The 25,210-nt window shown below is 39.8% G+C and overlaps 1 protein-coding gene across 5 annotated transcripts in view; it reads right to left on the bottom strand.

Annotated features, from left to right (window-relative positions):
- Positions 1-24,157, bottom strand: part of LOC136705752 (echinoderm microtubule-associated protein-like 4) — a 72,580-nt gene extending 48,423 nt beyond the window's left edge. For 3 of the 5 annotated variants that reach the window (XM_066679491.1, XM_066679492.1, XM_066679495.1), the window contains exon 1: positions 1,854-2,049. In XM_066679491.1, the coding sequence (XP_066535588.1) occupies positions 1,854-1,929 (76 nt within the window). In that variant the 5' untranslated portion in view covers positions 1,930-2,049. Of the gene's footprint in view, positions 1-1,853; positions 2,050-23,177; positions 23,236-23,772 lie in introns of those variants that run through there. The other 2 variants (XM_066679494.1, XM_066679493.1) reach the window with 2 other exon arrangements.
- Positions 24,158-25,210: the final 1,053 nt, after the last annotated feature.

Raw genomic sequence — 25,210 nt, 5'->3', positions numbered from 1 at the left:
GATTTTAAAAAGCTGACACTGATCATAATGTATCGATAAACAGTAAGTGAAATGCTAATAATAGGGTATATGCTTTATATATTTTGGTTTCACACCTATGACTTTTTTGTCATATATATATATATATATATATACTAAAAATACTACTATTAGTAGTATTACAAATACAATAGTAATACAAATACTGACTATTATTACCAGTAGATTGACCAGAGGAGGATGGGTCACCCCTTGTGAGCCTTGGTTCCCCCCAAGGTTTCTTCCTCAGCTGGGGGAGTTTTTCCTTGCCACTGTCGCCCCTGGCTTGCTCACTTGAGGGTTTTACATTTTGTTTTTTTTACATTTCATGTCAAATCTTTGTCTTACTGGAATTCTGTGAAGCTGCTTTGTGACAAAATCAGTTGTGAAAAGCGCTATATAAATAAATTTGATTTGATTTGTGAATTAAGGTGTTTTTTGCTTATGTATTTATTTATAATAACCAATTAATTTAGTTGTATAATTTAGTTATAAAGTCTTGTGGATTTGAATTATTTGAGTAGCATCAGAGCCAACACAAACAACAGCTATCAGGACAGCCTAGGTCTCTGGTATGTTTCTTGCCTGCACTGTCTGCCTATTCTTTATCTCTCTCACGCAACATGCGCTTCAAACTTTGTTTTGCTTCCATGTGTTTTTGTTTGTTTTTAATTAAAGAGGGAGGTGGAGGAGAGGAGGGTAGAACCTCAGAATATGATAGGGGGAGGGAAGCGAGCAAGAACTTAAAAGTGAGAGAGAGAGAGAGAGAGAGAGAGAAAGAAAAAAAGATGATAATAGCATTGTGGTGGAAAACTAGGTTCTGAATCGTTTTTGCATAGCTGTAACCTGAAGGCTTACCATGGCATGCAAATGAATTGTAAATGTTAACAGAGCATACATACTCCCGCCAAATTTCACATGAGCAAATATGCAGAGACACACGCGCACACACACAATCCAACAGCTGTGTGTTGCACTGGTTATTCATTGACTGCCAGTTCCTATAACACACTTTTACAAAGAGAGGAAGTAACACCCAAACCGACTAAAGGACCATGTCCACATTGAGCCATGAACTGGCCCTTATACTTGTGAGAGTATCTGCGTGTGTGTGTCTCCATTTCACATCCTCTGCTCTCAGAGTCATTTATACAACTCATACCACGTACAGTCCCAACAACACACACGCCATTTAGCAGTTTAACAGTACCCCATGTTGCCTTAAGCCAGTTTGCTTTGAATGAGATACCACAAACAGCAGACCTTCAATGGGGGAGCAGAAGTGGCTTCCCGCTGAAGCCACAACAGACACACGCACCACACTTTATGCAGTTTAAATAATCCTTGTGTGCTCGGAATCCCCTTCAGAAGCACTGAGAAATACATGGACAATGCAACAAGATCAGGCACACACTCCTTGTGTTCAAAACCTAAAGCCTACTGTGTTTAAAATGTATCAACCCAACAAACATTTATTCTAGGGATGAACAACCTGGGGAAAATAATTTATTGAAATTTCCTTTGCAATATTTTGGCTAGATTTTACACTCATATTAATTTGTGTGGCTTAAATGTTTGATGGACAAGGAAAGATAGCTGTTTCTTAAACACATCTTATTTCCTTTTTACATCTTATCTCCTTTTAATTAACAATGTCACAATCTGACTGCTGACAAAAGTGTTCATGATAGAGGCTATAATTAAATTTAAACCTAATATCTAAACTTAAACAAACCTAATAAACAACATGCCCAGGAACTAAATGGCACAGAGAATGAATTACACACACACACCCACATATACACACCAATCTTCCTTAGACATCGCTGTCTTACCCGCACAATGATTGTTTAGCAGGGGTGCAGTAGAATTGTTGAATGCTGGAGCCACGCTTGCTGAACTGTCCTCCATTCTCCTTACACAAATATGTAAAAATGTGTGTGTGTGTGCAGTCTCTTTGTGGCTGCACGTAGCCTTCTCCGAAAGCTGCTGATGCCCTCCTTTCGTCTCACTCGCTCCCTGCTTCTGCCTCTACTGCTTGTCTTCACAGACCAGTCCTCTGTTAGCCTTTTCCTGTTCTATAGACAGTGTCTTAACTCTCTCTCTCTCTCTCTCTCTCACACTCACACTCACACACACACACTCACACTCACACACTCACACACTCACACAGAGAGGGGAGAGGGGAGAGGGAGCGAGTCAGAGGGCCGAGTGGAGGTGGAGATAAAGGATAAAAAATGAAAATCTTGGCTGGCTCAGGGAGTGGCCAAAGCTCTGTGCTCACACATCTTTAACCTCTGCCATTCCGCTACACATTCACAGACACACAGAAAGGCTTGTATAATTTTACTGCGCTCTGAGGAAGAGGGGGAGGGGACACAGTACAGGAGGAAACCACGAGGAGGTGTCAAACTCAAGCAGAATATACACACATACAGACTCATAGCCACACACACACACACACACACACACACACACACTCGGATAGATGTTCTATTAGAATGCGAAACAATTTTACAACATATCATGATGGATAAATCATTTATTACTTTCTCCACATTGGTTAATTTGTAATGATTTTGTTGATCTCTGAATGAATGAATCATTCCTCATTTAGATCACATGAATCAGCAGGACACTTTAAATCAAGTTGACCCACAGGCTTTCGATTTAGAAAAATAATAACATTTAACAGCACGACTTTAAAACAAATCTACACTTATGAAGGTTAAGAAATGGTTTAAAATCTTTCTGTAACATGATTATTAATTAGTTTGCCTTAAAAGTCATTAATAATCATTTTTAACACAGAGAAAGGGCAACAGTGACCTTGTTTTTGTCTAATGCTGAAAGTGTCCAAGAACTTACTGAAAATGACAAGATAAAAAATAAGCTGACCTGAAAATTTGAACTTAGTCATTTCCTGTGTTAAGCTGTACCACATTGTCATCTGTGTCTAAAAAGACTTTCTACAGAGGGTTAATTAATTAAATTGGTACTTAAATTATTACATGCATTAACAAATATGCACAGAAGCTGACAAGCTTAATGTTGTCTGATGGAATACACAAAGTAGGAGCAGTATGTTGCAAGATCTGATGTTTAACTGTGTAGACGGATGTGGGTTCACTATTTGTCAAATAACGTCACTATTACACTATCTATGTGTCAGAAATGACATTAATGGAATAATGTGTTAACATAATTAAGAACCATTAATAAACAGATGTGAACCCATTTATAAAATGTACTCTTATTCTAAAGTGGTACACATTTAACTAGAGCAAACTAGTAAAGCTAGTGCATTACACTCAACTGTGTCCTCTGAGATTTCAGTTATTTAAAAACCTAATGTAATTGTAAATTTACTTGGCACTTTAGGTGGAACTTCCAGCAGCACAATTTGTAAGATGAGCATTTCAGTCACTGAATAATTAACAGTCTTTATTATGCAAGTGTTTATTTTTTAATAGAATAGAGTTTTATACATTTTTTGATATTGTCAATTCAACACCCACTTGCTGTACCTTCCTTAGAACAGCAGTTGTTTAGGCCTGTGATTACATTTCACTTACTGTTACTGTAATATCCCTATAATTTACTGATCATATTAATTACATGACAGTCACTTATAAAGTACTAAAAATAAAAATGGACTTTCAAAATCCTTTGAAAACACACCAAAATGTCTTTTTTTAAAAAAAGAAAAGAATTATTAAAAGTGATTTAAATTAAATGTATTGTATAGCCTAGACCCCCACCCCCCCAATTTCCCCTCAGTGCTTCGTTTGTCAAAATGCCAGTGTTGAGCAAGCATTCCTGACTGGAATGCTATATATTTGTGTCTAATTGCGTAGTCCTCCACCAGCACATAATCACCAGCACCTGGTCTAAAAACACATTCACTGGACATCCCATGACACTGGAACTGCTGCCACGTTCATGCTGTAGTAAATTAGACCCAGAATGAAGAGCACAAATGTGAACTTTGTGTGTGTGTGTGTGTGTGTGTGTGTGTGTGTGTGTGGTCAGCTCACATAAGAATCTGAGATGTAGCATTTAGACCTGTGTCTTAATAGGACTTCATTCAAAAACAAATTTACTTTTATTAATCAGGGTTCTAATGAAGAAAAGCGAGCTTTGGATGAAAACAAAGCTTAGTAACAGCTACATAAAACCAATTATCCTGCATTTGTTGTGTAGTAGAGAGAGAGAGAGAGAGAGAGAGAGAGAGAGAGACAGAGGACATATTTTGAAATAAACAAACTTCCAAATAGAAAGGAAAAAAATGACTTGCAAATGTCAGTAAAAAAAAAAATAAGGGTGTGAACACCACAGAGCGAGCAGACAGACACATATCAAACAATGTGGATTTAAAGACTGCTAAAAAGTGAGTTTGTTTCCCTATTGTATGATCCAAGTTACAAAATAATCCCTAGAACAGCAGTCCATTTCAGATACTGCAAAACATAATGACTGGTTTATTATTATGACAAATGCCTGCATGTACATTAGGCATAGATCATAAAACACAAACACACCAGTCTATACATATAAGCTGTGGAACGGTCCTCGGTTACATAAGGAATGCACAGCTGCATGTGGACTTGCTGTGGAAGAGTTTCTGAAAGCATGATCTGAGCAAGTCACACTAGCACACTTCCAGCGCTGGGACAAAGGGAAAATAGGTCAAAAGTCATGCATGGACACCCTCACACTCTCACTGGCACAGATGGATACATACAGACATGCATTTAACACCAATTAAAGTCCACTATTCATATTGTCACATGCCAATCAGAGAAAGAATGGGGTACCAGCTAATAAACTTCTGACTGCACAAACAATGACAGTCATATACACTTAGTGCTGGGCGATATGAGCGCAAATCAGTATCATAAATAACTGCACATTTTACCACGATTACAGTTAAAGAACGATTATTTTAATTTTGTATTATTGGCCTTCATAGTTCACTGATGGTGCATGTACTGTAAATATGCTTCAGTAATAAAGTTTTAATTTTTTTTTTTTTGTTTAATGTTCCTGAGAGCTTGTTCCTCTGTTTTTTTGAGCACTGTTCATATTTGGTGTGTGATTGTGCTTCGGTCTGATGGTTTGACTTTTGTTCACTGACTTCTTTTGGTTCAATGTCTTCCTAATTAAAGTCAAAACACAACACACCCAAACCACAGACGCTGTGTTTTTCTTTGGTACAATCTGGTCGAGTTCCTGGGTCGACCTCTGTGTTTAGGTTCTCCTCCATGTCACTTCCAGGTGGCAGATTGGAGCAGAACCACGTGACTACAGCATTATAATTTTTATTTATAATTTATAATAAATTTTATAAATTATTATAAAATTTAAAATAAAATAAAATTTTAAAATTTATAATTTTGAATAATTTTGATTAAATGCACAGTCCTACTGAGAACACAACATGAACACACCCAGAGTTCATGGGACAATGAAACATTGGCTAGAAATGTATAAACTATACTGCAAGTAAGTACATTCCAGAGAAATTTAGTTGCCAAAACATTTCGGTGGGCATCCAGATCTGTATTGCAAGAAAGGTACACTCACTAGCGTAGTCTTGTAATTTAATTTAAAGTGTGTTAACTGTTGATTAATATAATTTAACTTAAACTCAGAATTCCACTCAGAATTTCACTCAGAATTCAAATTAATTTTGATGTAATCGTTGTTTGTCAGGAAGATGAATTTAAATATTGGTCATAAATGTGTTCATTCATGTTAACTTCAAAGCTTGTTTGATGTATAAAATAAAACATAGAGTTGGCATTTTATTTTCTCTATGGCTTCAAGGTTGATAAATAAAGCCAGAGACATAGTGTTTTTAAGTCTGATATGGCGTATCCAAATTTAATATTGAATTGGGCTGAAGTTCAGCTGTCATGTGTTGTGACATGCGTGGAGGGAAGTGATGCCCGTTTAACTGCACACACAGGCTGACTGAAGCATGGTGTGTTTGAATGGTTTTCTGACATGTCAATGATTTTGGTCGCTTGTCTTGCAGAGTGAATACATATCGCTAACAGATTTCTCAGGGTTGCACACAAACCGTGCACAAACACTACCACTGCCCATGCACTGGTAAAAAGTAAACACTGGTATATTCAGATGTGTTCTGTGTTGTTTGGAATGAAACAGCTTTGTCAGAAGCTGTCTATAGACAGGTCATTTGGTAGGAGATGTTTTCACGTGCATTTTGAGCCCCCACATCACGGCAGGTCAATCAGACCAGACGTACAGTGTGAGTCACTTTTATACATTTCAGATGTTGGCTAAATACGCTGACTGGTTCAAACATGCACTTTGCTCTTAAACTGCACCATATAGGCAGGGCTGGCCCCGAATATTCGTCTATTCGTTCGTTGGGTAGGAATTCTGTTTATAATATTGAGATTCAGATATTCATTTTAATAAAATGTGGCTATTGATAAAAGCAACCCATCTACTCCACATATATTCAGCCATGTCAACATAAAAGTCTTGAACGAAGCCTAACATGCTACTTAACACGAAGCATGGCAAAGCTACAGTTCATTTTGTCAGCTTTACACCTCAAACTAGAACACCTCCACGAAGCTTTGGTTTATTCTTGTATGCTCTGTACACTTAGTGGCACCATGTAGCGCACGAGTTAGCGAATGACTCAACAAGCAAAGCCATGCTGGGAGCCTCAGTGAAAAGTCTTTCTTTGAAAGACTAGTTCTTTCTCACTTGAAATCCTGCCTGCCTGCTACGCTGGACCCACACCAGTTTGCTTATCGTAGCAACAGATCCACTGAGGATGCTATCTCAACAGCACTACACACTGCAGCACCACCCACCTGGACTGTCAAAACTCATATGTGAGAATGCTGTTCATCGATTTTAGTTCTGCATTCAACACAGTGATCCCGTCTATGCTGATATCCAAACTCAGCCAACTGGGTATCAGCACATCACTCTGCCACTGGATTTTAGACTTCCTGTCTAACAGACCCAATCTGTTAGATTAGGCAACCTTCACTCATCAACCATCACCTTGAACACTGGCGTTCCACAAGGTTGTGTTCTGAGCCCGATCCTGTACTCTCTCTTCACCCATGACTGTGTACCTGCCTATGGTTCAAACACCATAGTCAAATTCACAGATGACACCACGGTGATAGGCTTGATTACAGACAATAATGAAACAGCCTACCGGGATGAAGTACAGCATCTGTCCTTGTGGTGCCATAACAATAACCTGGTACTAAACATACTCAAAACAAAGGAGATCAACATGGACTTCAGACGGACTAGCAACCAAGCTCACACCCCCATTTACATCAACGGAACTGCAGTGGATCAGGTGTCCAGTACCAAGTTCCTTGGTCTCCACATTTCCAATGACCTCACCTGGTCCTTGAACTCCTCCGTCTGCAGCGCCTCTATTTTCTTTGGAGTCTGAAGAAAGCTCACTTGTCTCCCAGGATACTGGTGAACTTTTACCATTCTACCATTGAGAGCATACTTACCAACTGCATCTCTGTATGGTACGTCAGTTGCTGTGCTGCAGACCGCAAAGCTCTCCAGCGGGTGGTAAAAACAGCACAGCGCATCATAGGCACCGAATTACCTACCATCAAGGACATCTACCATAAACACTGCCTGGGCAGGGCAAGAAACATCGTCAAGGACGTCACCCACCCGAATCATGGATTTTTTAGCCTTTTACCATCTGGCAGACATTACAGGAGCCTCCGTTCCCGCACTAACAGGCTTCGTAAAAGTTTTTTTCCTGAGGCTGTTATCTGGATGAACACCATTCAGGCACTTTAAACAAACATTGCACATTCATTTCATTGCACCTTCTGTAAAGTTGTATTTAATTTATCCTTCAGTACATAATGCATCACCTACACAATGTTACTTTGTTTACATGTTTTATATTTCAATATGTATATATTTAACTTCCATAATCACAATGTCATATCACAACTGCACTTTATGTAAATAATCACAACTGCACTTTATGTAAATTATGTAAATAATGTTATATATTGCACTTCTGGTTAGATGCTAACTACATTTCATTGGCCCTGTACTTGTATTCTGCACAATGACAATAAAGTTGAATATAATCTAATCTAATCTCAGTGCAGATTTCATTTTAAAATGGGCACTGATTTCCTGAACAATACTTAGTATTCGGCCCCAAGTATTCGGACATTGAGATATTTGTTCATTGGGTATATATTCTATTGCTAATGTTGAAATTTATATATTCAGTTTTTTTTAATAAATGTGGTTATTGATAAAGGCAACGCTCCACCACAATCAGGCTCCAGCAGTAAAAACAGTGCTCTCCCCACTCCCCCCACCCATATTCAGGCTCATCAACATAAAAGTCTTTGTGCAAATGAAGCCTAAAACTCAGGCATATTAAAAAAAACAGCCTAACAGCTAAAACAAAACACTCACAACGAAGCGAGGCGACGCCTTAGTTCATTTTGTCAGCTTTGTGCCCAAAATTAATGCACCTCCACTGGTTAAATTGTGTATAATCTGTGCCCTTAGTTAGCGTGCCCTGGAGAGAGGGGTATTAAAGCAGGGGTCAGAAGCGGATATTGTTTTGACAATATACCACACCCTTACATATATGCCTCATTCAAACCAGTATAACTATCCTAAACATTCTTTTTAATTATTATTGAATGAGTAATGTTAACTTGTAAATGTTCAAATTAATTTTACGCAGTGGCAGACGTAAGATGACCCAATATCTATGCATAATTCATTCTCTGGTCACCAATATTAGCTTCAATCTACACAGAAGTATCTTGAAATCTTGAAAGACTGATCATACACAGCATAAATAATGTTGTCAGGTATGTTCTGTCAGTTAGCTTCATGAGTCAGTGCACTGTGTGTGCTTCGATCCATAGAAAGAGGCAGCCCTTGGGGTAAGCTCAAGAAGAACTGAACTTTCTGAACAGCAGAGTGCAATCACTCAGATGCACTAATTCAAACCCTTGACAAGTAATGCAAGTACAGATTTTCTGTTCTGTTGGAACATGCTAAACACAATTAGAAAACCGTTTAACATTTTATTTGGACACACACTCAATCTGCCCTATAATTCTATGATTACTTTCTGCATATAGACAATTACCAGTGGCCTTCATAATGTCTGAAGTGCAGTAGCAAGAAAGACAGACAGTCCACTCAGAGGACTGCTGTTAACACACACATACACAAACATAGAAGACCAGGTCCAAAAAAGTCCTCAGGCTGGATTGTTCGTGCCACAAGTCAAGCACCACACCCTGTATCACAGTGTGCCTTCGGAATGGGCTGCATCACAGGCCAGCTTGACACAGATTGGAGGGCACAGTCATCACCAAAGACAAACAAAGACATGAGCCAGAGCCAGACACTACTCAAGGCAAGTCAAAGGCAAAATAACAGAAATGACAGTAGGGTCCATTAAATTGTCAGTCATGTAAAAACACTCCTCCTTGGATCACCACCTTAACGTGATGGAGGGGTTTGCGTGCCTGCATGAGCCTAGGAGCTATGTTTTCGGGGGCAATAGCCCCTGGTAGGGTCTCCCAAGGCAAATTGGTCCTAGGTGATGGGCCAGACAAAGACTGATCCATAAAGACAAGATCACGGACACAGCCTCCCTTGCCTGGAGTAGGGTTACCGGGGCCTCACCCTGGAGCCAGGCCTGGGTGAGGGGCTCCTTGGCGAGCGCCTGGTGGCGGACGTTCACTCATGGGGTCCGGCCGGGCTTAGCCCGAAGGAGTTACATGGGTCCACTCTCCCATGGGCCCAGCACATGTGGGAGAGGTAGTAATCCGGGTCTGGTGCATTGTGGATCGGGTGGCGGTCGGGGTCGGGGTACCTGGCGTTCTGATCCTCGGTTACTGAAACTGGCTTTTGGAACATGGAACGTAACCTCTCTGGTGGGAAAAGAGCCTGAGCTGGAGCGCGAGTTTGAGAGGTACCGGCTAGATATAGTTGGGCTCTACTATAGTGAGACCTGGAGGGGCGTGATTGGGAGGAACGGCCCCGCTGATCTGAACCCGAGTGGTGTTCAGTTATTGGATTTCTGTGCCCATCACAGTTTGTCCATTACAAACATCATGTTCGAGCATAAGGGTGTCCACAAGTACACCTGGCATCAGGATACCCTAGGCCGCATTTCGATGATCAACTTTATAGTCGTATCATCTGACCTGCGGCCATATGTTCTGGACACTCGGGTGAAGAGAGGCGCTGAGCTGTCAACTGATCACCACCTAGTGGTGAGTTGGATCAGATGGCGGGGGAGGATGCCGGACAGACCTGGCAGGCCCAAATGTATGCTGAGGGTTTGCTGGGAACGTTTGGCAGAGGAACCTGTCAGAAAGATCTTCAACTCCCACATCCGGCAGAGCTTCGACTGCATCCCGGGGGAGGCTGGTGACATTGAGTCCGAGTGGGCCATGTTCCGGACCTCCATTGTCGAGGTGGCTGAACGGAGCTGTGGCTGCAAGGTTGTCGGTGCCTGTCGGGGTGGCAATCCCCGCACTCGGTGGTGGACACTCCGGGTGAGGGGGGCTGTCAAGCTGAAGAAAGAGTCCTATCAAGCCTGGTTGGCTCAGGGGACTCCAGAGGCAGCCGACAGGTACCGAGGAGCCAAGCGGCTCGTGGATTCGGCTGTCACTGAGGCAAAAACTCGGGTGTGGGAGGAGTTTGGTGAGAACATGGAAAACGACTTTCGGTCGCCTCCGAGACGTTTCTGGCAAACCATCAGGCGACTGGCAGACTGGGGTGGTGGTTCCCCTTTTTAAAAAGGGGGATCTGAGGGTGTGTTCCAACTATAGGGGGAACACACTCCTCAGCCTCCTTGGTAAGGTCTATGCAGGGGTACTGGAGAGGGCTGCCCGTTGTCACCGGTTCTGTTCATAATTTTTATGGGCAGAATTTCTCGGCATAGCCAAGTGGCAGATGGGTGTCTGGATTGGTGGTCTCAGGATTCCATGTCTGCTTTTTGCAGATGTGGTGGTCTTGTTGGCTTCATCGAGCCGGGACTTCCAGCTCTTGCTGGACCAGTTTGCAGCCGAGTGTGAAGCAGTAGGGTTGAGGATCAGCATCTCCAAGTCCGAGTCCATGGTACTCAGTTGGAAAAGGGTGGAGTGCTCTCTCCAGGTTGGAAGTGAAATCCTGTCTCAAGTGGAGGAGTTTAAATAACTCGGGGTCTTGTTCACGAGTGAGGGAAAGATGGAGCGTGAGATTGACAGGCGGATCGGTGCAGCGTCAGCAGTAATGCGGGCTCTGTACCGCTCTGTTGTGGTGAAGAGAGAGCTGAGCAGAGAAGCAAAGCTCTCGATTTACCGTTCAATCTATGTCCCAACCCTCACCTATAGTCACGAGTTTTGGGTAGTGACCGAAAGAACGAGATCGCGGGTACAAGCGGCTGAAATGAGTTTTCTCCGCAGGGTGTCTGGACTCTCCCTTAGAGACAGGGTTAGGACCCGGATAAGCGGTGGATAATGGATGGATGGATGGATGGATGGATGTAAAAACATAATTAATTAATTAATTAATTAATAAAACTTATCATTTCACTTGAGGCTAAAACAAAAGTCAGCAGGTGACTAGTGAGTCATTTCAACCCAAAGCAGCCACTGTGAACTGCAGATGACCTCTGCTTTGAGTCCAGCAGAGCTTAAGCTTGTTAAAGAAAAATTCTCCAATGGCTAAAAGCTCAGCTGAAGAAACATGGATTTTTACATGAACCTACATGATGTTGCACAGCTGAGTAAGTCACATATTTGGTAATGAAGCATTCTGAGTAAGTAATGAGGTGGTGGTGGTGGGGGTGTGTGTCCTATAATATTAAATAAAAAAAAATGTATATATATATATATATATATATATATATATATATATATATATATATATATATATATATATATATATATATATATATATATATATAAAACCAGCGTCTTGGTTTTTTTGCAAAATTTGGGAAATAAAGATGTGATATAATGAATATGTATCATTCCTGTTAAATAAGGAATTAAGGACAGCAAATTGACCAAAGCTGCAATGACAAAGTCTATGAAAATCTACAGAATATCTGTACAAATTGTCTTTTTATAGTTCCCATCCTTCAGTGTTTTGCTGTTATTCTTTCTCCATGTCTCTGCCAATGTGTTTCTCCTGCACAAGTCTTAATCTGCCTAATAGTTTTTGATGGGACGTGTTCAGACCTGTGAGAGGTGCAGAGCACCCTCAGCTAATCTCTCTTACTAACTCAGTGTTTAAAATAAAGAGCTCTGCCACCATCTTCGCTTCCAAGCTCGAGGAAGTATTGCAAGTGGCAGAGCTGTGTTGATATCAGTCCTCCCTGAGGCAGGACTGGAGAAAACAGCAGCGCTGAAACCAGAGGCCACGGAGGTTACATATTACTCTCGGGCTCCCAGAAATTAAGATTTATGCAGATTTGATTTACACAATATATAAAACGGACTTCAGAAAAAGTAGATTTTATGAAAAACATGTTAATTAATAGAAACTAAATATTAAGGCTTGCAAAAACCCCAAAAAATTTGGGATAGAGGGTTCTCGATATTTAAGCCCGTTCTTAGATACCTTCAGTATGCTGCCTACTGAGATAACATTATTCTGCTCTTCAGCTGTTCCAGCAATCCCATGATGCAACATAAGCAAAAGTTATTTTTTGCTGAACACTTTACTGTCCAGTGGCTGAAGTGAGGATATGGAGACACAGTTTTCCTGATCCCTGCAAAACCAAGGCTCGCAAAGCGAGCGAATGGGCGATCGGGCAGGCAGGCAAGCAAGTGATTGAGCCGCCCACCACTGCCCTTCTTGGCAGCGTTACCTTCATTCCTGATGTCTCTGTTTCCAATTAGCCTGGCAGAGAGAAGGGAGGACCAAGAGGCCATAGGACTGGAGTGGAAACTCTACTATTACACTGCACTGCATAACAAGCCCAGCTGCAAGCACACTGGTAAATACTGTATTGTGCATCCTGTTTTACTCAGGTATGCAAGCTGTGAATATGGTGTTTAATACTAATCAGGAAAATTCTCTTTTCTTCAGTTCTGAGAAAAGTCTAAAAAAGTACTAATTTACACATTTTCTTTCTTGAAATCTCACTGGAACAATTTGCTTGTTGCAGCATTGACCTAATTATGGTGATACATATCCTTATGACACAGATACCGTGAGCGAAGGACAAGGCTTAATTTGATTCATTAGGCTTTAACCTGTTCTAAAGTAATATCAGTTTAGCACCCTTGAGTTTTTTATGCAACATTTTAGATGGTTGTAAATGATAATATTCAAAATGATCCTGATTCCTGTTCTCATTAGTGTTTTCAGTTAAGGTAGAAACTGTCACATCTCACAGATCTATCCATTGTTGCTTTATATTTTGAGGTTATTGCTGGTCTTGCACCCAGTTACATGAAATATTTCTACAATTTTGACCGAACCCAAAAAATATATGTTGCTTCAACCCACAGATAACATTCAACACCTACTAATTTCAAGTAATACAATTACTTCTCAACATTTTTGAGTATTAACAGACACATTTTTTAAAGAGAGAGAAAGACCAGCACCTAAGGTATTTCACAAACACCAAATAGAACTTGAGTTTCTGTACAACTGACTGTTCTGACAAGTGCAATCAGTATGGCAGGTCTTTCCATTTCTGTATAATGGACTGGGCCAAACAGAAGTCTCCATACATGAAGAATGTCAAATTACAAAGCCAACGACACAGTTAACACTGTACATAATACACAATACTGTCTATATATACACAAAATTTATAAAATAACTAAACCTATATCAGTTATTATGGAAAAGCCCTCAGCCTCATGTTATGCGAGGATTCATGACAAACTATTTACGGCAGTATTCTGAGTCATTAAAAATTAGCATTTTACAGAATCTCAGCAAAATTATTCATGACAATTTTTTCATATTCATACAGAGCAACAGGAATCCCCATAAAAACATTCTGTGCAGAAGAAAACACGTATAACATTCCTGTCTACTGCATAGCTAATGATTATACAGTCACAGAAAACCTGACAGACTTGTGTTTGAACAAGTTCTTGTGTCTTCTTAACTGGCAGTTGAGCAGATCCAACACAACCTTAGACTGCACACACAATGTTGTACCATAGAAGAGGCTGGAAAAAAGCCAAATAGCTCTCTAGAATTTTCTGCTGACAGCAGTACTTGCATATATCTCTGTTTGAATTAAATCACAGGTGTGCAGCAATTGTCAGTGTTTGTGTATGATAGGTTAGTCTATAAATCCACAACTGCTTGCTGCAGGCAGATCAGAGTAAGTTAACAAGAAAAATATATCTTTCTGTGGAACATAGATGATAAAAAAAGTTGTTTTTCTGACCTGAATGTTTATGGCTTTGTGGTTTATGAGCGTAGTGTGGACTTGTATTGTTGACTGAAGGGCATTTTGAGCAGGAAATTTTAGCAGTGTGTGGGCAGCAAATTCTGTGTCTGTTTTATAATATGTAAAGTAGATCCACAAGGCTGTCAATGACTTTAAAATGGTATAAAGGAACAAGCAGCCACCATACATTGTTAGTGCAATGGTATGAATGACTGCATGTATGAGGAAATTAAGCGTCCATTCTAACATGCAGCTGCTTGGAAAAATTTCAGGTTACTAACAGATTCACCTTTTTTTTGCACCGGTAAGTAAGCCAGTTTAACCGCACACTGTCGATTTCCATGTAAATACACTAAGTACTTACTCCTGGTTACGGATATGCAAACATTCAGAAAGACATACATAAAGAAACTGGTATAAAGCCAGCAGGTGAGAGGGAAAGTCCTGATCAAAAGGCATTATGCCTGTGGCTGAATTTACCCTTAATTAACAAATATGAGTGAGAGGAAGAAAGAGAGAGAGACTAGTGAAAGAGAAAGACAGACAGAGAGAGAGAGAGAGAGAGAGAGAGAGAGAGAGAGAGAGAGAGAGAGGACCACCCTGCAGCTGGCACTAAGCGAAGTCATTAACCATCTATCTATAGTTATAACTAACTATCACTAACCCTGATTCTTTGGGACCTGCATATGCTGAAGTATCTATGCATGAGCACAGATCACATTCTGCAGCATGTACATGAGACTTAGAGATCAGCAAATGTGAGAGGCATTTTGCTGCAAGGCTGCTGAGGAAATCAAACCTGATACTGACATGCTGACACTCGTCTAACTGAAATGCTGCTGTTAGTGATATTTACCTCACCTTTCTCCCCTTCTTTTTCTGTATTTTTGCAGTAAAGAAAAGAAGTTAGAAAGAAGAGAGGGAAAGCATAGAAATAGCGAGCAAGAGAAAGTTGGTCCCGGGAAAAGAAGCATCTGGACGTAGAACTTGAGAGGGGCAGGGGGTGGTTAAGGTTGCATGGATAACTGAAGATCAGAAAAACACCCAATGAAAGCCTGGCTTCCACAGAGGCTGTCTTGACTCTTGATTTGCTTTCTTTTTTTTCCTGACTCTTTTCTCATATTTTTTCCTCTCAGAAACTTTTAAAATTCCATTCCTTTCATCTGTCTCTTCAAGTCATTCACTGTCTCTCTTCACACTCTTTTCCTGCCTGTTCCCCAAATGTTAATTGAACTAAATCATTTTTAAAATATATTTTGTATACATACATTTCTTTTTCTAACACCAAGTGTGCAGCAACAAATGAGCTACTATCTCTGAATTTTCATCTACAAGTTGGCCTGATGAGGTACTTGTGTCTAACAGTGGACAGTGAGTGGATACGGTGTTTAAAAACCCAAGCAGCACAGCTGTGTCTGATCCGCTTGTACCAGTGCAACACACGCTAACACACCACCACCACATCAGAGTCACTGCAGCACTGAGAATGATCCACCACCCGAATCACATGTGCTCTGTGGTGGTCTTGACCATTGATAAACAGGATGAAATTGGGCAAAAAAATTGGGCAATGTATGAACCTTAAACCAGCTAAAGCTCAAGCCCTCAGAAATGGTAAAACTGGAAGACAGACACCAGCATTTAACTGTACACAGACATCACATGAGCTCCTCAGTCATGTCAACACTGCCACCTGTCTATCGTTTATATTCTCACATTACATTATCATATATATATATATATATATATATATATATATATATATATATATATATATATATATATATATATATATATATATATGTGTGTGTGTGTGTGTGTGTACCTGTGTATGACTGTGGGCAGCATGCTGTAAAGGTTAGCATTTCAGAAGAAAAGCGTGGGGGCACATAGCTCTTGAAAATGGCAGACACTGCACATTCATGATTTGTAGGTGACAAACATCTAAAAATAACCAGAGCTACTGAGCGCTAAAACTAGCAAACACACATACTCTGTCTTTCACTGCCATCACACATCACATGTGCCATCTTCATCAGTCACAGTACATAAAACAAACTGGCCTTACTTCCCAATTTCTTATGTGAAGGAACTTAACACTGGTCCCTACAAAACATCGTTGCATGACAAAAGCCCAAACACACTTAAATAAAGACTTCTGAAGAAGTGAATGATGGAATGGCAGACTATCCAATCACAGTTATTATGGTGGTAACAAAAACATGTTGTGATTTTTCATGCAGTCATTTCAGAAAAACAGCCAATATACTGCTCTGAATGATTTTTAAAAAAGATTCCTTGTAAATTAATGTAAATATTCATGACACTTAGTTACATTCAGTTACAGTTACATTCATGACACTTATTCTTTATGTCTAAAAGCTGCATACATTTAAATGACATGTAACAATCTGCAACTTACACCAATCAACCATAACATTATGATCACCTTCTTGTTCTTGCACTCACTGTCTATCACTGTCCACAGGAGCACTTTATAGTTCTACAGTTACAGACTGAAGTCCCTCTGTTGTTTGCACCCTTTCACCCTGTTCTCCAGTGGTTAGACCCAAAAAAAAAAACACCACAGAGCAGATCTGATTTGGGTGGCGGATCATCCTCATACCTGCAGTGACAGTGACGTGGTGGTTGATGGGATAGTGTGTGTTAAGATGGTATGAGTGAAATCAACAACCTCTCCATACACTCCTCCCTCCTACCAGCTTTAGCGTTACTATTAAGAAATGCAACTCTTTCATACTAATACATTTTTCTTTCTTTCCTTCATCCCTGCCCCAGAAAACATAATCTCTAATGGCTCCAGCTCAAGACAAGCACATTAGCCAGATATCTGTTCCTCCTCTTTCACATTTAATCCATTGTGCTAATTTATTACTTTTTTTTTAAATAACTTCCTCAATTGATCAAATTGTCAGGCCCATCCCTACTGAGTGTATACTTACACCTTTAGTAAATACACCAACTGCCTCATGAATGGAGTTCCCATTTAGTCATTATACATCTGTGAGCATGAATTTAATCAAGTTTATATACCACTTGATTTCCCACGATTTCTTCATACTGCCTTTCGCATTCATTTCATGATCACCACATATGTCAGGACTGTGTTATTAAAGCAAATTACCACTGTTCTATTTGTGTGAATAGGTAATATACGTGTAATAGCAGAAAGACTATTGAATGTAGGTATCCTGGCTAACAAGCAACAGCACATAGTGGAAGACACACAACTTTGGTTTCCACTAGTGAAACATTAGATATACATTTCAGAGTGGTTCACAATTCCATTCCTGTAAACTCCAACCCCAATGCATAGTATTGTTAGTGCTGTCAGAGCACACTATATGACTCAGCTCATGAAAGCACAAAAAATATGGACATATGCCCATCTTCCAGTTGGACGCCTAGCCAAGTCATACACATGTGACGATTGCTCTTACCACACTGAAACATTTTGCCTCTCTGTACTGGGCTGATTCATTTTTTGCACTGGGCATGTTAACTGGTAAAACAACCAATACAAATGTTTGAGTGCATGGTTTTCTATAAACTAAATAATTTCAGAATTTGCTAAACCAAACTGGGTGCTGAATTTGGTATGTTTTATGTAAAAAGACCCTACCTAGTGCTAATATTCATTGGTATTTAAAAAGAATAAATATTATTTTTCAGTATCACATTAATACAGAATATATCATAATAGTGCAATAATACAGAAATTAAATACATGTACATGATTTTTAGGTTTGCCTGTTAACAGTAAAACAGCAACTCATGCCAACAATTGCATCCCTAGCGTGTACACACATATGGCCAAGTATATGACTCCAACATATTTATGGGCATACATTGGACAAAAAAAAATATATACTGATATAAATTTTTCTGCAAAATTCTGCTTTTACGGTTTTCCCTCGGTTGATTTTGAGTCTCTCATATCAATCAGAATTAGAGCAGATACATTTTGCCATCATATCCTCATACTAAATACCACTGACTAAACACACACATATATATATATATATATATATTTTTTTTTTTTTTAAACAAGTACAACAAATAAGAGGGGTGATAATTATTTGGAGGAAACGACTATAACACAGCATATATATGAAAAGTGACTGCTGTGCTTCCTTTCCTCTGTCCATGTAAATAGTTTACACAAATAAATCTGGTCTTTGCAGAGCAACCTGACATAAGAGCAGCTTCTTCTCCTTCTGATTCTGCTGATGAATATCTGACTGGCATTCCGATATTGCTACATCATTCACTGTGAGACCTGAAACCTTGAATTTTAACTGCAATATTATTGTAGGATTCAATGTCTCATTTTTAATCATTTAAACACAGAGCCAAATATCGACATCTACATGATGTGAATAGTAGACTACATCAAATTTTATATAAATTCCAATGTCATCTTAATGAAAACAATAATAAATATGCCATTTTAGTCTTTTAGATTAACTAAAAATTATTAGGCCCCCTGTTGAAGGCCCTCTGACCCAGACACACACAGATTACACCTAAAACCCACCCCACCCCCCTCTTACTGATAAGTACACACACACACACACTTTTCCAGAAGCACAAGACTTTTTTTTAATCCTGATTATGGTTTTGTCTCTCTGACTGTGCTCCCACTGTGCACGGCTAATACACACATCAAAAGCATGGCTAGAATCAAGGGTTCTAATGCTCTCTCCCTCTCTTTCTGTGTGTGTATATGCACTTGTCAGGAAATTGACATCAGACATGGTTTGAAATCAACCAATGCACTTCCTGCTGTCCCTACTTAGCACTGTAGTAAATGCAGCGCAGCCTAGGGGCAAACCTGCTGAAAGAGAGAAGCACAGTAGGAAGAAAAAAGAGACAGACAAAGAGAAAACACAATTCTCTTTAAGAATATGAATATATATGGGAGCCTGTGAGATGGCACAAATCAAAGTTTGGCATGGCCCCCCAGCTAGCCACAATGTTTACAAACAGCAGCCTTGGCACTGCCTTCCTCCTCAACAGCACACACGGCAGGGAAGTTAACCATCTCGTTTAAAACGTCAAGCTAGTGCAACCCCAACACCCAGACAAATGCTGCTCCATATTTAATACTAGAGGACCACTGTACCGCTTCTCCATTTAATAGCCTATATATTAGTGTCATATATGTTGGGACCATTTTAAGAATACATCCACTACAAACAACTCTAAATGACACTCATGTCCATCTTTCAACCAGCAAACATCCACAAATTAATTTCCTTATCTTTTCCGAAGCGCTGAGAAAGCTGAGTCAGGGAATACAGAAACAGTAAACAGCTTTCAACACACCTCTAATCAAATGCCCAGTGTTTTACTATTCACATATTCTCTATTACTCTTTCTCTCCTTCTGCCTGTCTTTGTCACTTTTTTCCCCTTCATTCCAGATGTAATGCAATCCATTGTTATGAGGGAAAAATGGGTTGAGGAATGCACAAAATTGGGAGGCAAGCATTCCTGCATCTGGAAGTGCTCGAACGCATGTGCGTCTCTTTCCAGAATTTTTCCTTCCCTCTCTCAATGCGTTCCCTTTCTCTTCGCCTCTTTGTTTCCAATTTTGTAACCTGATCCTCTGCTTGTCTTTCCTAATGCAACTGACTTCTGTGAAGTGAGAATAGCATGCAGGCCTGTACACATGCATACACTCTCTCACAGACCATCAGACTAAAATCACAATACAGCTAAACAAACATGCATTATGTAATGCAAAAAATGTAAAAGTTCCATGTGAAACGCAGAATCATGCTGAACAAAGGAAAACGTATCAAAACGTATGGTGTAACAGTCAGCAAAGAACAAAGCACGTGAAATTTTAACCATGGTGCGATTACATAAAGTAAAAATCTTTCCTCCCATCTAAACCGCAACCAAACACTCCTGAGAACTAACTGAGAAATCCTATTTACCTGTGACAACTTATGGGAATGAAGCATGCATTTATATTTAGTTATCAATATGGCTTTACAGCTCCTCCTGACCTCCTGATGGATTGTTATTTATAACATCAATTTATGAAGCCTTATAAAGCAGCAATATGGGGTATACATGCTGACCTCTCTCATAGCCAGTGGACTCAGTGTGTCTGTCAGTTGTAGAATAATAATAATAATAAGTTACACTTATATAGCGCCTTTCACAAAACCAAGGTTGCTTTACAATAGAAGAGGGATTCTGTGTCCCACAAAACACTCAGAGCAGATCTGATTTCGTTGGCGGATCATCCTCATACCTGCAGTGACAGTGACGTGGTGGTGATGGGATAGTGTGTTTCAGTACTTGGACCCAAAATGCCTGAAGAAATGATGCTGCAATGGTGATCACAAGACAAAAAAAAAAAAAAAAAAAAACTTTCAACCCTGCTGACCTACAACTGTCAATATACATACATAAGTCTGAAGAACAGGATACACAAAGCAGGAATCAGGCTGTGTATCAGAAACAAAGTTGCACTGGTTTTATAGATGCACAAATATTTCTAACAATGTCATGGCTAAACATATTAGAGTCTAAAGAATTCCTCAGTTTATTACCATGGACAGAGTCAGGACAAGGCTATGAAAGGCTGTAAATACTAGTTACTTAGCAAACCCTGAATACTTATAAGGACCTGCATGCTGATTCATACTTTACTCACACTCATAACTATTACATTTCAGAGCAATTACCTATAATGTACAGTAGTTATTCAATAATAATAATTAAAAGTTTTTAAGCTCAACAAGCTTTTCATAAAAATAAACAGATCAAAATAGGGATGTACTGGTGCTAAAACTAAAAAATAAACTTTTCCAAAATATTAAAAACAGGAAATGAATCCACTAGAAAAAAATGAATTAGCAATACAAACTATTCAACATTATAAAAGTGCAATATTATAAACAAAGGCACCTGATGTAGTACCTCTGATGGGATGCATTGGCGCTCCTAACGGAGCAATTCCTAAATGTGATGAGTGTGAGAGAAATAGCGCCCCTTGTAGACCAGTAAGAGTGAATGTTTAGGGAGCGTGTGAGTAAAACGCAAGACAGTAGTATACTGATTTGCTTCACATCTAAATATCTCTAGCCATGAGCTTATATTTGTATGAGGGATATGCATTAACACACTTTCCTCTATTTACATGTAAAGTAGAAGAGGAAAAGGAAGTATATAAAAATGGATTATCCTGGATTAGTGGTTAAATTAATCAATCTGTTGTTGTCTATCACCATGCTAAGAAAACCAATGGTAGGCCACATACAGATGACTGATAGTGTTAATCCCATATCATGTATGCTTGACTGCTCGCATAGCAGCCGTCAGACTGCCCACAGAAATGTTAGCTGCACCTTTGACATTTCCTCCACTGACATAGACACTGAGGTTGTGGGAGACTGCACACACAAACATGTATGCTTAAGTTGAAGCAGAATCTACGTGTGGAGACAAAACTTCCTTGAATTAGTTTCTATCTGCGTCAGCTGCATCACCAGCCGAACAGATTACCTTTCGCCTTGTCTTTTAATCTAGCAACCGTAGTCAAGCCACACAACATAGTGGTAGCCTTACAATGGAAAAATGATGACACAGATTACTAATGAATCACAATATGCAATTTGATACAGATCAATGAAACGTGGTTAAATCTAGTTAGGGCAATTGCACAAAACTGCAAGGCAGACATCCCCACTAGGACAGAAAGCAAGTGATGCTCTGCTATATGCTGTATATCACCATGGTATACCATGAGAGAGAAGGGGAGAATGTCCTATTGACTGAATAAGTATATTTCTGCCATTGAAGGACAGGACAATCTTCCTGATTCATTAGGACAAGCCCAAAGCCAGGAAGTCATCACCATGGCAACTTGAAGTAAGACAGATTGTTAAACTGTTAGCATGCACAACCCTTTGCAGAGAGCATAACCAAGCAAATAGGAGATATGAAGTTATGTAAGGATCACTGTGCTCCCTCAATCTTCAGATATGATAGGAAAACACATTTGCAGACCTGAAATATACATCAAAGCTGGTGCTCATGGGCCAAAGTTTCACTGCACAAAAGAAAACCTTTTCCATATAATGTATGATAACATGTTTTTTTAGGCTGAGTTCATAGCGCTACAACATACCTACATATGCCCATATGTACATATGCTACATATTTGTGAATGTTGATGTAAAGTTCACATAATTCAATCTGGGGAAACCAGCTTGTGTCTCATTACATATATATCTTTCTTTCTTTTTTTTTTGGTCACGTAGTATGACATACCAACTGACTCTGCAGGTTACTGCATAAACCACTGACATAACACTGATGATTCGATGTGGCCTTAATCTTATAAGTGCAAAAATGACACAATACCTTTGTCATATAATTAACATTATACAACAGTTAGTTCCAACCAGGCGATGTGATTGGCTAAGGCTGGAATAGGATTGTGAAAAGCTGATTTAGATTTGAATAGATTATACTATTGTCATCATTTACTATAAAAACAAGGTGTTCAGAACATATTTCTCATCTTCTTACAGTGTGGACACTGTATATACTGACTGTGATATCCACAGGATATTTTTGTTCTCCTTTGTTAAAAGCTATTATATCACTACTCTAAGGTTTCTCTCTCAGCTCACTGCATCTGACACCTGTCAGTCAAACTGAATGACACACACCACACTGCTGTGCCGCTCTTTCGGTTCAGTGCAGATCTGCATGCAGCTGGGGTCTAGCCTAGGACAGACAAACAGACAGAAATAAAACAATAAAATAAACCAATCCAACTTGCCTTTGTCAGGGACACTCACGGGACAGAACTCATATCTGCCCGACAGTGTCGCAGAAAATCCAGCCTACACAAACCAGGTTACGGCTTAATTCTATCTTACTGACCGAAGCTCTGATTTTCAAGAAAAGACTACACGACAACATTTTCCAGCCTCTCCTCAAAGGGCTGTGTGTAACGACGGAAATAAACAGAGCAGAACAGAAACTGGGCCGTGTTGCTGTTCTGTGACACGCAGAGTGAAATCCGTGTCTCCTTTCAGAGCTTACCATTTGCCAAACGGTGATCATTTCGTGGTAAAAAAAACGTGAGAAAGGTGGAGAGCGGATACAGGTTTCAGCTCTACGCCGTTGACACGTGTATAGCACTAGCTTTTTAGACAAAACACATTCCTCACCAGCTCTTTCTTTTCCTCTCTGACGGAATTAGCCTTGTGCTGCTGTGGCAATGCTATTAATAGTAGCGCAGCATGAGGACACACTCACCTAAACTGCCGGCGAAACCGTCCATTTCTAGGGCGAATGTCACAGCATACACCCAGGGGTAGGAGATATTCCTGGAGGAGTCCCTGTGCTCAAGGAGAGGAAACGAGAGAAATGGGCCTTTGACGAGAGCAGTGCGGATTAACAGTCTCCTCTATCTCGCTGCCTCTTTCTGGTTGTCTGCTGTGTCTGTGAGCTGAGAACGGAGTAAAAGCAGAAGGGAGCTGCGGCTCTCTGTCACGGTGGACGCAGTGCGTTTCTGGATCACGGCGGTGGCTCCCTGAGCTCCTCAACCTCGAACCGCCTCCGTCAAAGGAGGAGGAGGAGGAGGAAGAGAGGGGGAGTGGAGGAGGTGTAGTAGTGTAGACACACGGCTTTGGCTTTCGCGTTTCCGACTCCGCCTTGTTTGGCACATGCGGCTTCCCTTCGTGCGCCCAACCTCGGGTTTCTCACCTAAGAGTCTCCTTGTGGCCTGAATTTGCCGAACCTATAAGACTAATTCATTTCATATATTTAATCTTATTTCTAGCTGCTACATTTCACGTTCACAAACCAAAAATATTTATTTTACAACTAACCTGAGCAGTATGTTATTGAACGAATAAATAAATCAAGCAATATATAAATGTTGCCTATTTTCAACAGCATTTGAATCAGGTTATCACCTTCACTTTTGCATATCATTCAAAGCCTGCTGCCATGTGTCTCTTGTACACTACCGTCTACACACTGTCGTTTGTCCCTTGTAGCTGACCATTTTGAAGTTTTATTTTATCTTATTTAATCCAAAAATAGCATCTCCAAGAGTTACAATGTGCTGTTTCTGCACAGTAGCAGAAACAGAGAACCTGCTCCCTATTAAAGTCAGTGAAACATTACCATGATTTTGAAGCTGTAATTTTAAGCTAAAATTATTAGTGTTGCTTTAAACTCAATGAAACAATGAATTCTGATGGGAAATGTGGTCTTTGTTTATCAATATTAACAGACTATTTGAAATGTCACTGAAACCACAAAAATTGTGTGCATCACACTGCAGACTTCCCACCGTGAATATGTAATATATTATTCTGTTCATAAATGCACTGCACTTTGTGTTTCAGCATTGTCCTGGAGGATCTCTGGCTTTCTGGACAGAACTAAAGTGGAGTTTTTCCTTAATAGGACACAATTAATATATTAACAAAAGTTCATTGGTAACAAGCTGATTGTAATACAAATTACTTAATTAGAAAATAACCTCATACAAGGATTACAAAAACAGCAACACTCTGTCAGGACATTGACTCTAACAAAGTAAAAGACCTTCATTACTCCCCAGCTAACAAAAAAATGGTCCAGAGGACGTCCCCAGAACAAACACTGCAAACGTCCCCTGGATGTTGTTTTATAGGGTCGCCAAAATATTACAGGGGATGCTCTTACAGGACGTTTATAGGAT

This window comes from Hoplias malabaricus, chromosome 8 (genome assembly GCF_029633855.1).
Source record: "Hoplias malabaricus isolate fHopMal1 chromosome 8, fHopMal1.hap1, whole genome shotgun sequence".
Taxonomy (NCBI): Eukaryota; Metazoa; Chordata; class Actinopteri; order Characiformes; family Erythrinidae; genus Hoplias; species Hoplias malabaricus.
The sequence above is the reverse complement of the archived record's forward strand: the minus strand, read 5'-3'. Positions and strand labels throughout refer to the sequence as shown.